Genomic DNA, 13,906 nt, shown 5'->3' with positions numbered 1-13,906 from the left:
GAGGGGGGAAACAAGGAGGAAGAGGAGAGGGGGGAAACAAGGAGAAAGAGGGGGAGGAAGAGGGGGGGAAACAAGGAGGAAGAGGGGGGGAAACAAGGAGGAAGAGGGGGGGAAACAAGGAGGAAGAGGGGGGGGAAACAAGGAGGAAGAGGGGGGGAAACAAGGAGGAAGAGGGGGGGAAACAAGGAGGAAGAGGGGGGGGAAACAAGGAGGAAGAGGGGGGGAAACAAGGAGGAAGAGGGGGGGAAACAAGGAGGAAGAGGGGAAGGGGGTAAAGAAGGGGGAGGAGGGGTAAAGAAGGGGGAGGAGGGGTAAAGAAGGGGGAGGAGGGGTAAAGAAGGAGGAGGAGGGGGGGTGGGGGGGGCAAGGAGGAGGTGGAAACAAGGAGGAGGAGTAGGAGCGGGGGGGAAACAAGGAGGCGGGGGGGAAACAAGGAGGAGGAGGGGAGGAAACAAGGAGGAGGAGGAGAGGGGGGGACAATGAGGAGGAGGAGAGGGGGGAAACAAGGAGGAAGAGGGAGGAAACAAGGAGGAAGAGGGAGGAAACAAGGAGGAAGAGGGAGGAAACAAGGAGGAAGAGGGAGGAAACAAGGAGGAAGAGGGAGGAAACAAGGAGGAAGAGGGGGGGAAACAAGGAGGAAGAGGGGGGGAAACAAGGAGGAAGAGGGGGGGAAACAAGGAGGAAGAGGGGGGGGAAACAAGGAGGAAGAGGGGGGGGAAACAAGGAGGAAGAGGGGGGGGAAACAAGGAGGAAGAGGGGGGGGAAACAAGGAGGAAGAGGGGGGGGAAACAAGGAGGAAGAGGGGGGGGAAACAAGGAGGAAGAGGGGGGGGAAACAAGGAGGAAGAGGGGGGGAAACAAGGAGGAAGAGGGGGGGGAAACAAGGAGGAAGAGGGGGGGGAAACAAGGAGGAAGAGGGGGGGGAAACAAGGAGGAAGAGGGGGGGGAAACAAGGAGGAAGAGGGGGGGAAACAAGGAGGAAGAGGGGGGGGAAACAAGGAGGAAGAGGGGGGGAAACAAGGAGGAAGAGGGGGGAAACAAGGAGGAAGAGGGGGTAAACAAGGAGGAAGAGGGGGTAAACAAGGAGGAGGAGGGGGTAAACAAGGAGGAGGAGGGGGTAAACAAGGAGGAGGAGGGGGTAAACAAGGAGGAGGGGAGGGGGGGGACAAGGAGTGACAACAAGGAGGAGAGGACGAGGAGGTGGACGGGGGAACAAGGAGGGGCGATGTGGAGGGTGATGGCGGGAAGGGGGGTGGGTGAGACGAGGAGGGCGACTGTTGGAGATGGGGGGGGGGGGTTTGTGGCAGTGTTGGTGGAGGCAGTGGATGCCGGCACTGTCGGGGGCAGTCGGCATTCCCTGGGGTCTCGCCCTCACCTGGTGCAGCGCTGTCAGGCCGTCCTCGTTGTACAAATTGGCGCTGAATCCGTTCTGCAGCAACTGACGAACTGGAGAGAAGAGAAACCATTATAGAGTGGAGAGGACACGAGCACGCCGGGGGTCAGCGGAGCACGGCCGGGGGTCAGCGGAGCACGGCCGGACACACCGGGGGAAGAAGCGAGCGGAGCACGCCGGAGGAAGGAGGGAGTGGCGCACGCCGAGGGAAGGAGAGAGTGGCGCACGCCGAGGGTCAGCGGAGCACGGCCGGGGGGGGGTCAGCGGAGCACGGCCGGGGGGGGTCAGCGGAGCACGGCCGGGGGGGGGTCAGCGGAGCACGGCCGGGGGGGGTCAGCGGAGCACGGCCGGGGGGGGTCAGCGGAGCACGGCCGGGGGGGTCAGCGGAGCACGGCCGGGGGGGGTCAGCGGAGAACGGCCGGGGGGGGTCAGCGGAGCACGGCCGGGGGGGGTCAGCGGAGCACGGCCGGGGGGGGTCAGCGGAGCACGGCCGGACACACCGGGGGAAGAAGCGAGCGGAGCACGCCGGAGGAAGGAGGGAGTGGCGCACGCCGAGGGAAGGAGAGAGTGGCGCACGCCGAGGGTCAGCGGAGCACGGCCGGGGGGGGTCAGCGGAGCACGGCCGGGGGGGGTCAGCGGAGCACGGCCGGGGGGGGTCAGCGGAGCACGGCCGGGGGGGGGTCAGCGGAGCACGGCCGGGGGGGGGTCAGCGGAGCACGGCCGGGGGGGGGTCAGCGGAGCACGGCCGGGGGGGTCAGCGGAGCACGGCCGGGGGGGTCAGCGGAGCACGGCCGGGGGGGGTCAGCGGAGAACGGCCGGGGGGGGTCAGCGGAGCACGGCCGGGGGGGGTCAGCGGAGCACGGCCGGGGGGGGTCAGCGGAGCACGGCCGGACACACCGGGGGAAGAAGCGAGCGGAGCACGCCGGAGGAAGGAGGGAGTGGCGCACGCCGAGGGAAGGAGAGAGTGGCGCATGCCGGGGGTCAGCGGAGCACGGCCGGGGGGGGTCAGCGGAGCACGGCCGGGGGGGGTCAGCGGAGCACGGCCGGGGGGGGTCAGCGGAGCACGGCCGGGGGGGGGTCAGCGGAGCACGGCCGGGGGGGGTCAGCGGAGCACGGCCGGGGGGGTCAGCGGAGCACGGCCGGACACACCGGGGGAATAAGCGAGCGGAGCACGCCGGAGGAAGGAGGGAGTGGCGCACGCCGAGGGAAGGAGAGAGTGGCGCACGCCGAGGGAAGGAGAGTGGCGCACGCCGAGGGAAGGAGAGAGTGGCGCATGCCGGGAGTCAGCGGAGCACGGCCGGGGGTCAGCGGAGCACGGCCGGGAGTCAGCGGAGCACGGCCGGGCACACCTGGGGGGGGGGAGGAGAAGTGAGCGGAGCTCGCCGGGGGAAGGAGGGAGTGGTGCACGCCGGGGGAAGGAGGGAGTGGCGCATGCCGGGTGTCAGCGGAGCACGCCGGGGGGGTCAGCAGAGGCACAATGCCACACGGGATGCCACCCATCGTTCCCATCATTCCCAGAACAGATATAAGGGAGCAAGGGTTAAATGGGACAGCCGGAGCAGGATGTGGGTCCCGGGGAGCCGGTGCTGGTGGAGGAGCCGTGCCCGTGTTTGAGTTGGCAGTCTGCGGGCACATTGCTGTCTGCTGGGTAAATATCTGGCCTTGGAAACGCCATTAACCCAAGAGATGCCACAAACCTGGAGAAAACCTATGCAGAGAAGTGTAGAGTCCCTAACAACCCCCCCCTTACACCGCAACCCCCCATACACACTGCCGACCAATGTGCCCGGCTGCAGCTAGGCCAGCAGTGTGGGGGTTAACCTCGGATTTCCCTCCGAGTGAAAGAAGGAAGCGGCGACTTCCTGATCCCGGAGTCAACAGCGAGATCTCCGGCAAACAGGACGGCGAGGCCGCGCCAACCTCGTACCGCACCACGTGCCAGGAGCAGAGGAATGCCCGCAGCGGCACACAGTGCCCAGCGTCACTACATAACAGCATAGCCATGAACCAGGAGGCTCAGCATGAGCTAGTGCAATGGTGGAGTCACCCTGAGGATTACAGCCCTCCACCAGGCGACGGTGCCAGGGGTGACCATACTGACTACAGGTCTCAATGGCCGACCCGAGGGCAGAGGACGGGCTGTCTGATGTACAAGTCATTATACGGGGGCTGCGCACCCACAAATCCCCTCATTATAATGTCCCCCCACTTCACGTGCTATTATATCCAGGCTCCTGCAGCACAGGTTATTACCCCCCTCAATACGATTATTCCCTGTATACTACATGTCTTCCAAGCATCACTCCTCCAGGCTCCCCTTCCCCGTCCTCCTCCTCCTCCAGGCTCCCCTTCCCAGTTCTCCTCCCCCAGGCTCCCCTTCCCATCCTCCTCCTCCTCCTCTAGGCTCCCCTTCCCCGTCCTCCTCCAGGCTCCCCTTCCCCGTCCTCCTCCTCCTCCTCCAGGCTCCCCTTCCCCGTCCTCCTCCTCCTCCTCCAGGCTCCCCTTCCCCGTCCTCCTCCTCCTCCTCCAGGCTCCCCTTCCCCGTCCTCCTCCTCCTCCAGGCTCCCCTTCCCCGTCCTCCTCCTCCTCCAGGCTCCCCTTCCCAGTCCTCCTCCAGGCTTCCCTTCCCCGTCCTCCTCCTCCAGGCTCCCCTTCCCCGTCCTCCTCCTCCAGGCTCCCCTTCCCCGTCCTCCTCCTCCAGGCTCCCCTTCCCAGTTCTCCTCCTCCAGGCTCCCCTTCCCAGTCCTCCTCCAGGCTTCCCTTCCCCGTCCTCCTCCTCCTCCTCCAGGCTCCCCTTCCCCGTCCTCCTCGCTCCCCTTCCCCGTCCTCCTCCTCCAGGCTCCCCTTCCCAGTCCTCCTCCTCCAGGCTCCCCTTCCCAGTCCTCCTCCTCCAGGCTCCCCTTCCCAGTCTTCCTCCTCCAGGCTCCCCTTCCCAGTCTTCCTCCTCCAGGCTCCCCTTCCCAGTCTTCCTCCTCCAGGCTCCCCTTCCCAGTCTTCCTCCTCCAGGCTCCCCTTCCCAGTCTTCCTCCTCCAGGCTCCCCTTCCCAGTCTTCCTCCTCCAGGCTCCCCTTCCCAGTCTTCCTCCTCCAGGCTCCCCTTCCCAGTCTTCCTCCTCCAGGCTCCCCTTCCCAGTCCTCCTCCTCCAGGCTCCCCTTCCCAGTCCTCCTCCTCCAGGCTCCCCTTCCCAGTCCTCCTCCTCCAGGCTCCCCTTCCCAGTCCTCCTCCTCCAGGCTCCCCTTCCCAGTTCTCCTCCTCCAGGCTCCCCTTCCCAGTTCTCCTCCTCCAGGCTCCCCTTCCCAGTTCTCCTCCTCCAGGCTCCCCTTCCCAGTCCTCCTCCTCCAGGCTCCCCTTCCCAGTCCTCCTCCTCCAGGCTCCCCTTCCCAGTCCTCCTCCTCCAGGCTTCCCTTCCCCGTCCTCCTCCTCCTCCTCCTCCAGGCTCCCCTTCCCCGTCCTCCTCCTCCTCCAGGCTCCCCTTCCCAGTCCTCCTCCTCCTCCTCCTCCAGGCTCCCCTTCCCCGTCCTCCTCCTCCTCCTCCAGGCTCCCCTTCCCCGTCCTCCTCCTCCTCCTCCAGGCTCCCCTTCCCCGTCCTCCTCCTCCTCCTCCAGGCTCCCCTTCCCAGTCCTCCTCCTCCAGGCTCCCCTTCCCAGTCCTCCTCCTCCAGGCTTCCCTTCCCCGTCCTCCTCCTCCAGGCTCCCCTTCCCCGTCCTCCTCCTCTAGGCTCCCCTTCCCCGTCCTCCTCCTCCAGGCTCCCCTTCCCCGTCCTCCTCCTCCTCCTCCAGGCTCCCCTTCCCCGTCCTCCTCCTCCAGGCTCCCCTTCCCCGTCCTCCTCCTCCTCCTCTAGGCTCCCCTTCCCCGTCCTCCTCCTCCAGGTTCCCCTTCCCCGTCCTCCTCCTCCTCCTCCAGGCTCCCCTTCCCTGTCCTCCTCCTCCAGGCTCCCCTTCCCCGTCCTCCTCCTCCTCCTCCAGGCTCCCCTTCCCCGTCCTCCTCCTCCAGGCTCCCCTTCCCCGTCCTCCTCCTGCTCCTCCAGGCTCCCCTTCCCCGTCCTCCTCCTCCTCCAGGCTCCCCTTCCCTGTCCTCCTCCTCCAGGCTCCCCTTCCCCGTCCTCCTCCTCCTCCTCCAGGCTCCCCTTCCCCGTCCTCCTCCTCCAGGCTCCCCTTCCCCGTCCTCCTCCTCCTCCTCCAGGCTCCCCTTCCCCGTCCTCCTCCTCCAGGCTCCCCTTCCCCGTCCTCCTCCTCCTCCTCCAGGCTCCCCTTCCCCGTCCTCCTCCTCTGTGGAGGTTACCTGCTGTGTGCTGGACTCACGCCCGTTTACAGAGGCTGATACACCCGATCCCAATACTACAAGGGGTGCACTTACTTCCATCCATGTAAAGTCTTCACTCCCCGGGGCATTAATATCACATCAGACCAGGGATATCTGGGATGGTGGGGTAATACTCCAGGATGCTGGGAGTAGTTGTGACATGGATAGAGGAGACCCCGATAATCAGCAGACCCCATACGTGTCCCAGGGGGGTCAGCACCTCTGCGATGTCCTGCACAGTGGGGCTGGCGTTGCTCTGCAGGGCGGAGCGCTCCGCTGTGGGGCTCGGTATCAGATCAGTGACCGGCCCGCAGTAATCATCAGACGTTACTGCAGTGGGGGAAGGGTTAATCCGGGGTGCCTCCCTATTACATGCTATATACAGGGGGAGGCCGAAACCCAGGAGGCAGCGAGTCACTCCGGCCTCAGGCACCTCACAGTGATCCCATTAATCCTCCACACACACACCCCCACCTAGCCCCCCAATGGCCCCGGACTAACAGGATTATCACTTAACACCAACCTGCCCAGAGAAGAGAGGCCGGCAGAAACCCCAGGAGGAGAGAGGCCGGCAGAAACCCCCCGAGGCCAAGAGGAGAGAGGCCAGCAGAAACCCCCCGAGGCCAAGAGGAGAGAGGCCGGCAGAAACCCCCCGAGGCCAAGAGGAGAGAGGCCGGCAGAAACCCCCCGAGGCCAAGAGGAGAGAGGCCGGCAGAAACCCCCCGAGGCCAAGAGGAGAGAGGCCGGCAGAAACCCCCCGAGGCCCAGAGGAGAGAGGCCGGCAGAAACCCCCCGAGGCCCAGAGGAGAGAGGCCGGCAGAAACCCCCCGAGGCCCAGAGGAGAGAGGCCGGCAGAAACCCCCCGAGGCCCAGAGGAGAGAGGCCGGCAGAAACCCCCCGAGGCCCAGAGGAGAGAGGCCGGCAGAAACCCCCGAGGCCCAAAGGAGAGAGGCCGGCAGAAACCCCCGAGGCCCAGAGAAGAGAGGCCGGCAGAAACCCCCGAGGCCCAGAGAAGAGAGGCCGGCAGAAACCCCCCCCCCGAGGCTGGCAGAAACCCCCGAGGCCAAGAGGAGAGAGGCCGGCACAAACCCACACACACTGTCGGCCGGTCCGTCCTGCAGGGCCTCCCCGCCTTACCCAGTCGGTCAGTCGGTCCTGCAGGGAGTCCCCCACCCGCCCTACGCACAGTCGGCAGTCCCCCCCTACGCACAGTCGGCCGGTCCATCCTGCAGGGATCAGTGGCCGTCAGATCCCGGGGCCACAGGAACAACAAGAGAACAGACAAGAGAGGACGATCACATTACAGGAAGAGAGGCCGCAGGTGGAGGAGAATGAGGTGCAGCAGGAAGAGCTGACACCAGAGAGAGAAAGAGACCTGAGAACGAGAATAACCACAACCCCCAACATGTGTCGCCTGAACCCACTGTCCGCGACCACTGACGACGCATTTATTCTGCAGTGGCCTAAGACTCCAGACACACACACATATATATATATATATATATATATATATATATATATATATATATATATATATATATATACACACACACACACACACACACACTATAATATAATATATATACAGTTATATGAAAAAGTTTAGGCACCCCTATTAATCTTAAGCTTAATGTTTTATAAAAATTGGTGTTTTTGCAGCAGCTCTTTCAGTTTGATATATGTAATAACCGTTGGACACAGTAATGTTTCTGCCTTGAAATGAGGTTTATTGTACTAATACAAAATGTGCAATCTGCATTCAAACAAAATTTGAAAGGTGCATAAGTATGGGCACCCTTATCATTTTCTTGTTTTAAATACTCCTATCTACTTTTTACTGACTTACTAAAGCACTTTTTTTGGTTTTGTAACCTCATTGAGCTTTGAACTTCAGAGCCAGGTGTATGCAATCATGAGAAAAGCTACTTAAAGTGGCCACTTGCAAGTTGTTCTCCTGTTTGAATCTCCTCTGAAGAGTGGCATCATGGGCTCCTCAAAACAACTGTCAAATGATCTGAAAACAAAGATTATTCAACATAGTTGTTCAGGGGAAGGATACAAAAAGCTGTCTCAGAGATTTAACCTGTCAGTTTCCACTGTGAGGAACATAGTAAGGAAATGGAAGAACACAGGGACAGTTCTTGTTAAGGCCAGAAGTGGCAGTCCAAGAAAAACATCAGAAAGGCAGAGAAGAAGAATGGTGAGATCAGTCAAGGACAATCCTCAGACCACCTCCAGAGAGCTGCAGCATCAACTTGCTGCAGATGGTGTCACTGCGCATCGGTCAACTATACAACGCACTTTGCACAAGGAGAAGCTGTATGGGAGAGTGATGCGAAAGAAGCCGTTTCTGCAAGCACGCCACAAACAGAGTCGGCTGAGGTATGCAAAAGCACATTTGGGGAAGCCAATTTCTTTTTGGAAGAAGGTCCTGTGGACTGATGAAACCAAGATTGAGTTGTTTGGTCTTACAAAAAGGCGTTATGCATGGCGGTAAAAAAACACAGCATTCCAAGAAAAACACTTGCTACCCACAGTAAAATTTGGTGGAGGTTCCATCATGCTTTGGGGCTGTGTGGCCGGGAATCTTGTTAAAGTTGAGGGACGCATGGATTCCACTCAGTATCAGCAGATTCTTGACAATAATGTTCAAGAATCAGTGACAAAGTTGAAGTTACGCAGGGGATGGATCTTTCAGCAAGACAATGATCCAAAACACCGCTCCAAATCTACTCAGGCATTCATGCAGAGGAACGATTACAATGTTCTGGAATGGCCATCCCAGTCCCCAGACCTGAATATCATTGAACATCTGTGGGATCATGTGAAGAGGGCTGTCCATGCTCGGCGACCATCAAACTTACAGGAACTGGAATTGTTTTGTAAAGAGGAATGGTCAAAAATACCTTCATCCAGGATCCAGGAACTCATTAAAAGCTACAGGAAGCGACTAGAGGCAAAAGGAGGATCTACTAAATATTAATGTCACTTTTCTGGTGGGGTGCCCATACTTATGCACCTGTCACATTTTGTTTGAATGCAGATTGCACATTTTCTGTTAGTACAATAAACCTCATTTCAAGGCAGAAACATTACTGTGTCCAACAGTTATTACATATATCAAACTGAAATAGCTGCTGCAAAAACACCAATTTTTATAAAACAATAAGCTTAAGATTAATAGGGGTGCCCAAACTTTTTCATATAACATATATATATATATATATATATATATATATATATATATATATATATATATATATATATATATATATATATATATATATATATATATATATATATATATATATACACATACATACATACACAGTACAGACCTCTCCTCCATATTATATATATATATATATATATATATACACATACACATACAGTGCTGTGAGTGTTCGCTCCTTCCTGATTTCTTATTCTTTTTCTTTGTCACTTAAATGTTTCAGATCATCAAACAATTGTAAAGATAACAGAAGTAAAATAGAAGTGCAGTTTTTACATGAAGGTCTTTATTATTAAGGGAAAAAGAAATCCAAACCTACAGGGTCCTGTGTGATAGTAACAGCCCCCCTCCCCCCTTAATTGATGTTTTAACCATGGTTTATCACATCTTTGGGAAGCTGAGTACAATTTCCCTAGCCACACACAGGTCTGATTTCTGCCTCACCGGTTCTCAATCACAAAATCCCTTCAATAGGACCTGCCTGACACAATGAAGTAGATCCAAAGATCATCAAAAGCCAGACATCATGCTGTGATCCAAAGAAACTCAGGAACAAATGAGAAACAAAGTAATTGAGATCTATCAGTCTGGAAAAAGTTATGAAGCCATTTCTAAAGCTTTGTGACTCCAGAGAACCACAGTGAAAGCCATTATCCACAAATGGTGAAAAGAAGGAACAGTGGTAAACCTTCCCAGGAGTGGCTGACCGAGCAAAATTACCCCAAGAGAACAGCGACATCTCATTAGAGAGGTCACAAAAGACCCCACAACAGCATCCAAAGAACTATAGACCTTACTTGCCTCAGTTAAGGTCAGTGTTCATGACTCCACAGTAAGAAAAAGACAGAGCAAAAATGGCAGCGATGAAAGAGGAAACCCACTGCTGAGCACAAAGAACATAGAGACTTATTTCAGTTTTGCCAGAAAACATCTTGATCGCCAAGACTTATGGGAGAATACTCTGTGGACTGATGAGACAAAAGGTGTATGTCCTGTTACATCTGGTGTAGAAGTAACACAGCATTTCAGAAAAGGAACATCATACCAACAGTAAAATATGGTGGTGGTAGTGTGATGGTCTGGGGCTGTTTTGCTGCTTCAGGACCCATTAGACTTTTTGTGGTAAATAAAACCATGAATTCTGCTGTCTACCAAAAACTCCTGAAGGAGAATGTCTGGCCATCTGTCCGTGACCTCAAGCTGAAGCGCACTTGGGTTCTGCAGACGGACAATGATCCAAAACACACCGGCAAGTCCATCACTGAATGGCTGAAGAAACGAAGACTGGAGTGGCCTAGTCAAAGTCCTAACCTTAATCCGCTTGAGATGCTGCGGCCGGACCTTAAGATGGCGGTTCTTGCTCGGAAACCTCCAATGTGGCGGAATTACAGCAATTCTGCAAAGATGAGCAGCCACAATCCCTCCAGAGCGCTGTAAAGACTGATTGCCAGCAGGGATGGAGGCGGTAAGCCTAACCTCCGTCTCCGAGCCCTGATTGCCAGGTATCACAAACGCTTGATTGCAGTTGTTGCTGCTCAGGGCCCGACCAGTTATTAGGTTTAGGGGGTGTAAGGCGGCAGTGTTCACACCGTGCAGTAACTGAGGCAGTGACCCAAGCAAGTCCAACATAAACAGCTTCATTCAGCAACTCACGGGTAAACAGAAAAGTCCTCCGGTTCACAGCCGGGTTAACATCAGTCCATAACAACGGTTGCCGGGGGCAACGGCCGCGCCGGGCCGCTCAGAGCCTGACGGGCGCAGAGTCTTCCCAGGCGGTGGTTCAGCCACACTCAGTCCTGCTGAGCTAACCTGCTGCGCTCCTAGCATTACCCAACACTGAATAACACTAGGGAGGGAGGAGGCCGCCCCACTGCCCTCCTGTAGACTCCTCCAAGAAATGAAGGCCCTGCCGGGTTTTACTAATCTGCCTTAGCCAGACAGCCTGACCAGGTCAATGCTCACCTTCATTCCTGCAATGCACTCCAATGGGTTTAATAGGTCTCTGTACACATTCTGGGGTATATATAATGCCCCTCGTATACGATCCCAGTCACTGCCTCACAGGGGCAATCACTATCACACAGGACCCTGTAGGTTTGGATTTCTTGTTTCCTTAATAATAAAGATCTTCCCTCATATACGATCCCAGTCACTGCCTCACAGGGGCAATCACTATCACACAGGACCCTGTAGGTTTGGATTTCTTTTTCCCTTAATAATAAAGACCTTCATGTAAAAACTGCATTTTGTGTTACTTGTGTTGTCTTTACATTTGTTTTGTGATCTGAAACATTTAAGTGACAAACAAGGAAAAGAATAAGAAATCAGGAAGGAGCGAACACTCACAGCACTGTACATGCTCAGGGATGTATACATGGAGGGTGTATATCGGGCTGGGGGTCCTATATATCGGGAGTGTATATATGGGGGGTTCTATAAATGGAGGGGGTGTATATATCCAGGAGTTGCATATATATCCCGGGTTGTATATATGGGGGGGGGGGGGTGTATATACAGTGGATACGGAAAGTATTCAGACCCCTTTACATTTTTCACTCTTTGTTTCATTGCAGCCATTTGGTAAATTCTAAAAAGTTCATTGTTTTTCATTAAAGTCCACTCTGCACCCCATCTTCACTGAAAAAAAAACAAAATTTAGAAATTTTTGCAAATTTATTGAAAAAGAAAAACTGATATCACATGGTCATAAGTATTCAGCCCCTTTGCTCAGACACTCATATTTAAGTCACGTGCTGTCCATTTCCTTGTGATCCTCCTTGAGATGCTTCTACTCCTTCATTGGAGTCCAGCTGTGTTTAATTAAACTGATAGGACTTGATTTGGAAAGGCGCACACCTGTCTATATAAGACCTCACAGCTCACAGTGCATGTCAGACCAAATGAGAATCATGAGCTCAAAGGAACTGCCCAAGGAGCTCAGAGACAGAATTGTGGCAAGGCACAGATCTGGCCAAGGTTACAAAAGAAATTCTGCATTACTCAAGGTTCCTAAGAGCACAGTGGCCTCCATAATCCTTAAATGGAAGAAGTTTGGGACCACCAGAAGTCTTCATAGACCTGGCCGTCCAGCCAAACTGAACAATCGTGGGAGAAGAGCCTTGGTGAAAGAGGTAAAGAAGAACCCCAAGATCACTGCGGCTGAGCTCCTGAGATGCAGTAGGGAGATGGGAGAAAGTTCCACAAAGTCAACTATCACTGCAGCCCTCCACCAGTCGGGCCTTTATGGCAGAGTGGCAAAACGGAAGCCTCTCCTCAGTGCAAGACATATGAAAGCCCGCATAGAGTTTGCTCAAAAACACATGAAGGACTCCCAAACTATGAGAAATAAGATTCTCTGGTCTGAGGAGACGAAGATAGAACTTTTTGGTTATAATTCTAAGCGGTATGTGTGGAGAAAACCAGGCACTGCTCATCACCTGCTCAATACAATCCCAACAGTGAAACATGGTGGTGGCAGCATCATGCTATGGGGGTGTTTTTCAGCTGCAGGGACAGGACGACTGGTTGCAATTGAAGGAAACATGAATGCGGCCAAGTACAGAGATATCCTGGATGAAAACCTCTTCCAGAGTGCTCTGGACCTCAGACTTGGCCGATGGTTCACCTTCCAACAAGACAATGACCCTAAGCACACAGCTAAAATAACAAAGGAGTGGCTTCAGAACAACTCTGTGACCATTCGTGACTGGCCCAGCCAGAGCCCTGACCTAAACCCAATTGATCATCTCTGGAGAGACCTGAAAATGGCTGTCCACCAACGTTCACCATCCAACCTGACGGAACTGGAGAGGATCTGCAAGAAAGAATGGCAGAGGATGCCCAAATCCAGGTGCATCATTCCCAAGAAGACTCATGGCTGCACTAGCTCAAAAGGGGGCTTCTACTCAATACTGAGCAAAGGGGCTGAATACTTATGACCATGTGATATTTCAGGTTTTCTTTTTTAATAAATTGGCAAAAATTTCTACATTTCTGTTTTTTTTCAGTCAAGTTGGGGAGCAGAGTGGACTTTAATGAGAAAAAAAATGAAGTTTTTAGAATTTACCAAATGGCTGCAATGAAACAAAGAGTGAAAAATGTAAAGGGGTCTGAATACTTTCCCTACCCACTGTATATCCCGGGGTTGTATGTATATATATATGGGGGGGTGTATATATCCCGGCGGTGCGCAGCTCACCTTCCTCGGCGTCGTTGCGTGCTGCAGCCTCCAGTAAGGTGACGTTTTGGGGGAAGCACACCCTGCGCCCGCCTGCTCTCGGGCCCCCCGCTGCTCTTGGGCCCTTCGTCCTCCGGCCCGACGCCTCCTTCTCGCCCTGCGCCCACCTCTTCAGCTGCTGCGCCCGTCTCTTCTGCGCGTGCCTCAGCCGCTCCTGCGTGCTCATACGGCCGACCGCTGGCATCTCCGACAGCAGCTCCAGGTGCTCCGCCATGGTGGGGGCTCAGGACACCGGGGGACACTAACTGCACCAGCCCCACATGTCCCCTGCACTCAGGGCCCCCCGAACTACACCACTAGCACCCCATGTGTCCATGTACCAACCAACAGGGCAGGAGCCGGGACCCCCCCCCCCCGAGGAGCAGAGGGAAGAGGAGCCGAGGGTCTCCCCTGAGGAGCAGAGGGAAAAGGAGCAGAGACCCCTCGAGGAGCAGAGGGAAAAGGAGCCGGGGGTCCCCCCCGAGGAGCAGAGGGAAGAGGAGCCGAGGGTCCCCCCCAAGGAGCAGAGGGAAGAGGAGCCGAGGGTCTCCCCTGAGGAGCAGAGGGAAGAGGAGCCGGGGCCCCCGAGGAGCAGAGGGAAAAGGAGCAGAGACCCCTCGAGGAGCAGAGGGAAAAGGAGCCGGGGGTCCCCCCCGAGGAGCAGAGGGAAGAGGAGCCGAGGGTCCCCCCCAAGGAGCAGAGGGAAGAGGAGCCGGGGGTCCCCCCCGAGGAGCAGAGGGAAGAGGAGCCGGGGGTCCCCCCCG

The 13,906-nt window shown here is 56.0% G+C and overlaps 1 protein-coding gene across 3 annotated transcripts in view; it reads right to left on the bottom strand.

Moving 5' to 3' along the window:
* Positions 1-13,531, bottom strand: part of LOC141240333 (protein phosphatase 1 regulatory subunit 16A-like) — a 31,013-nt gene extending 17,482 nt beyond the window's left edge. Inside the window, exons 1-2 of one of the 3 annotated variants that reach the window (XM_073668639.1) lie at positions 13,125-13,531; positions 1,375-1,445 (exon numbers count right to left, since the gene is read on the bottom strand). In XM_073668639.1, the coding sequence (XP_073524740.1) occupies positions 1,375-1,445; positions 13,125-13,377 (324 nt within the window). In that variant the 5' untranslated portion in view covers positions 13,378-13,531. Of the gene's footprint in view, positions 1-1,374; positions 1,446-5,748; positions 5,774-13,124 lie in introns of those variants that run through there. The other 2 variants (XM_073668638.1, XM_073668640.1) reach the window with 2 other exon arrangements.
* Positions 13,532-13,906: the final 375 nt, after the last annotated feature.

This window comes from Phyllobates terribilis, unplaced genomic scaffold (assembly GCF_046119375.1).
Source record: "Phyllobates terribilis strain yellow unplaced genomic scaffold, ASM4611937v1 Scaffold_840__1_contigs__length_612611, whole genome shotgun sequence".
NCBI lineage: Eukaryota > Metazoa > Chordata > Amphibia > Anura > Dendrobatidae > Phyllobates > Phyllobates terribilis.
Note: the sequence above shows the minus strand (reverse complement) of the source record. Positions and strands in the feature narration are given on the sequence as shown.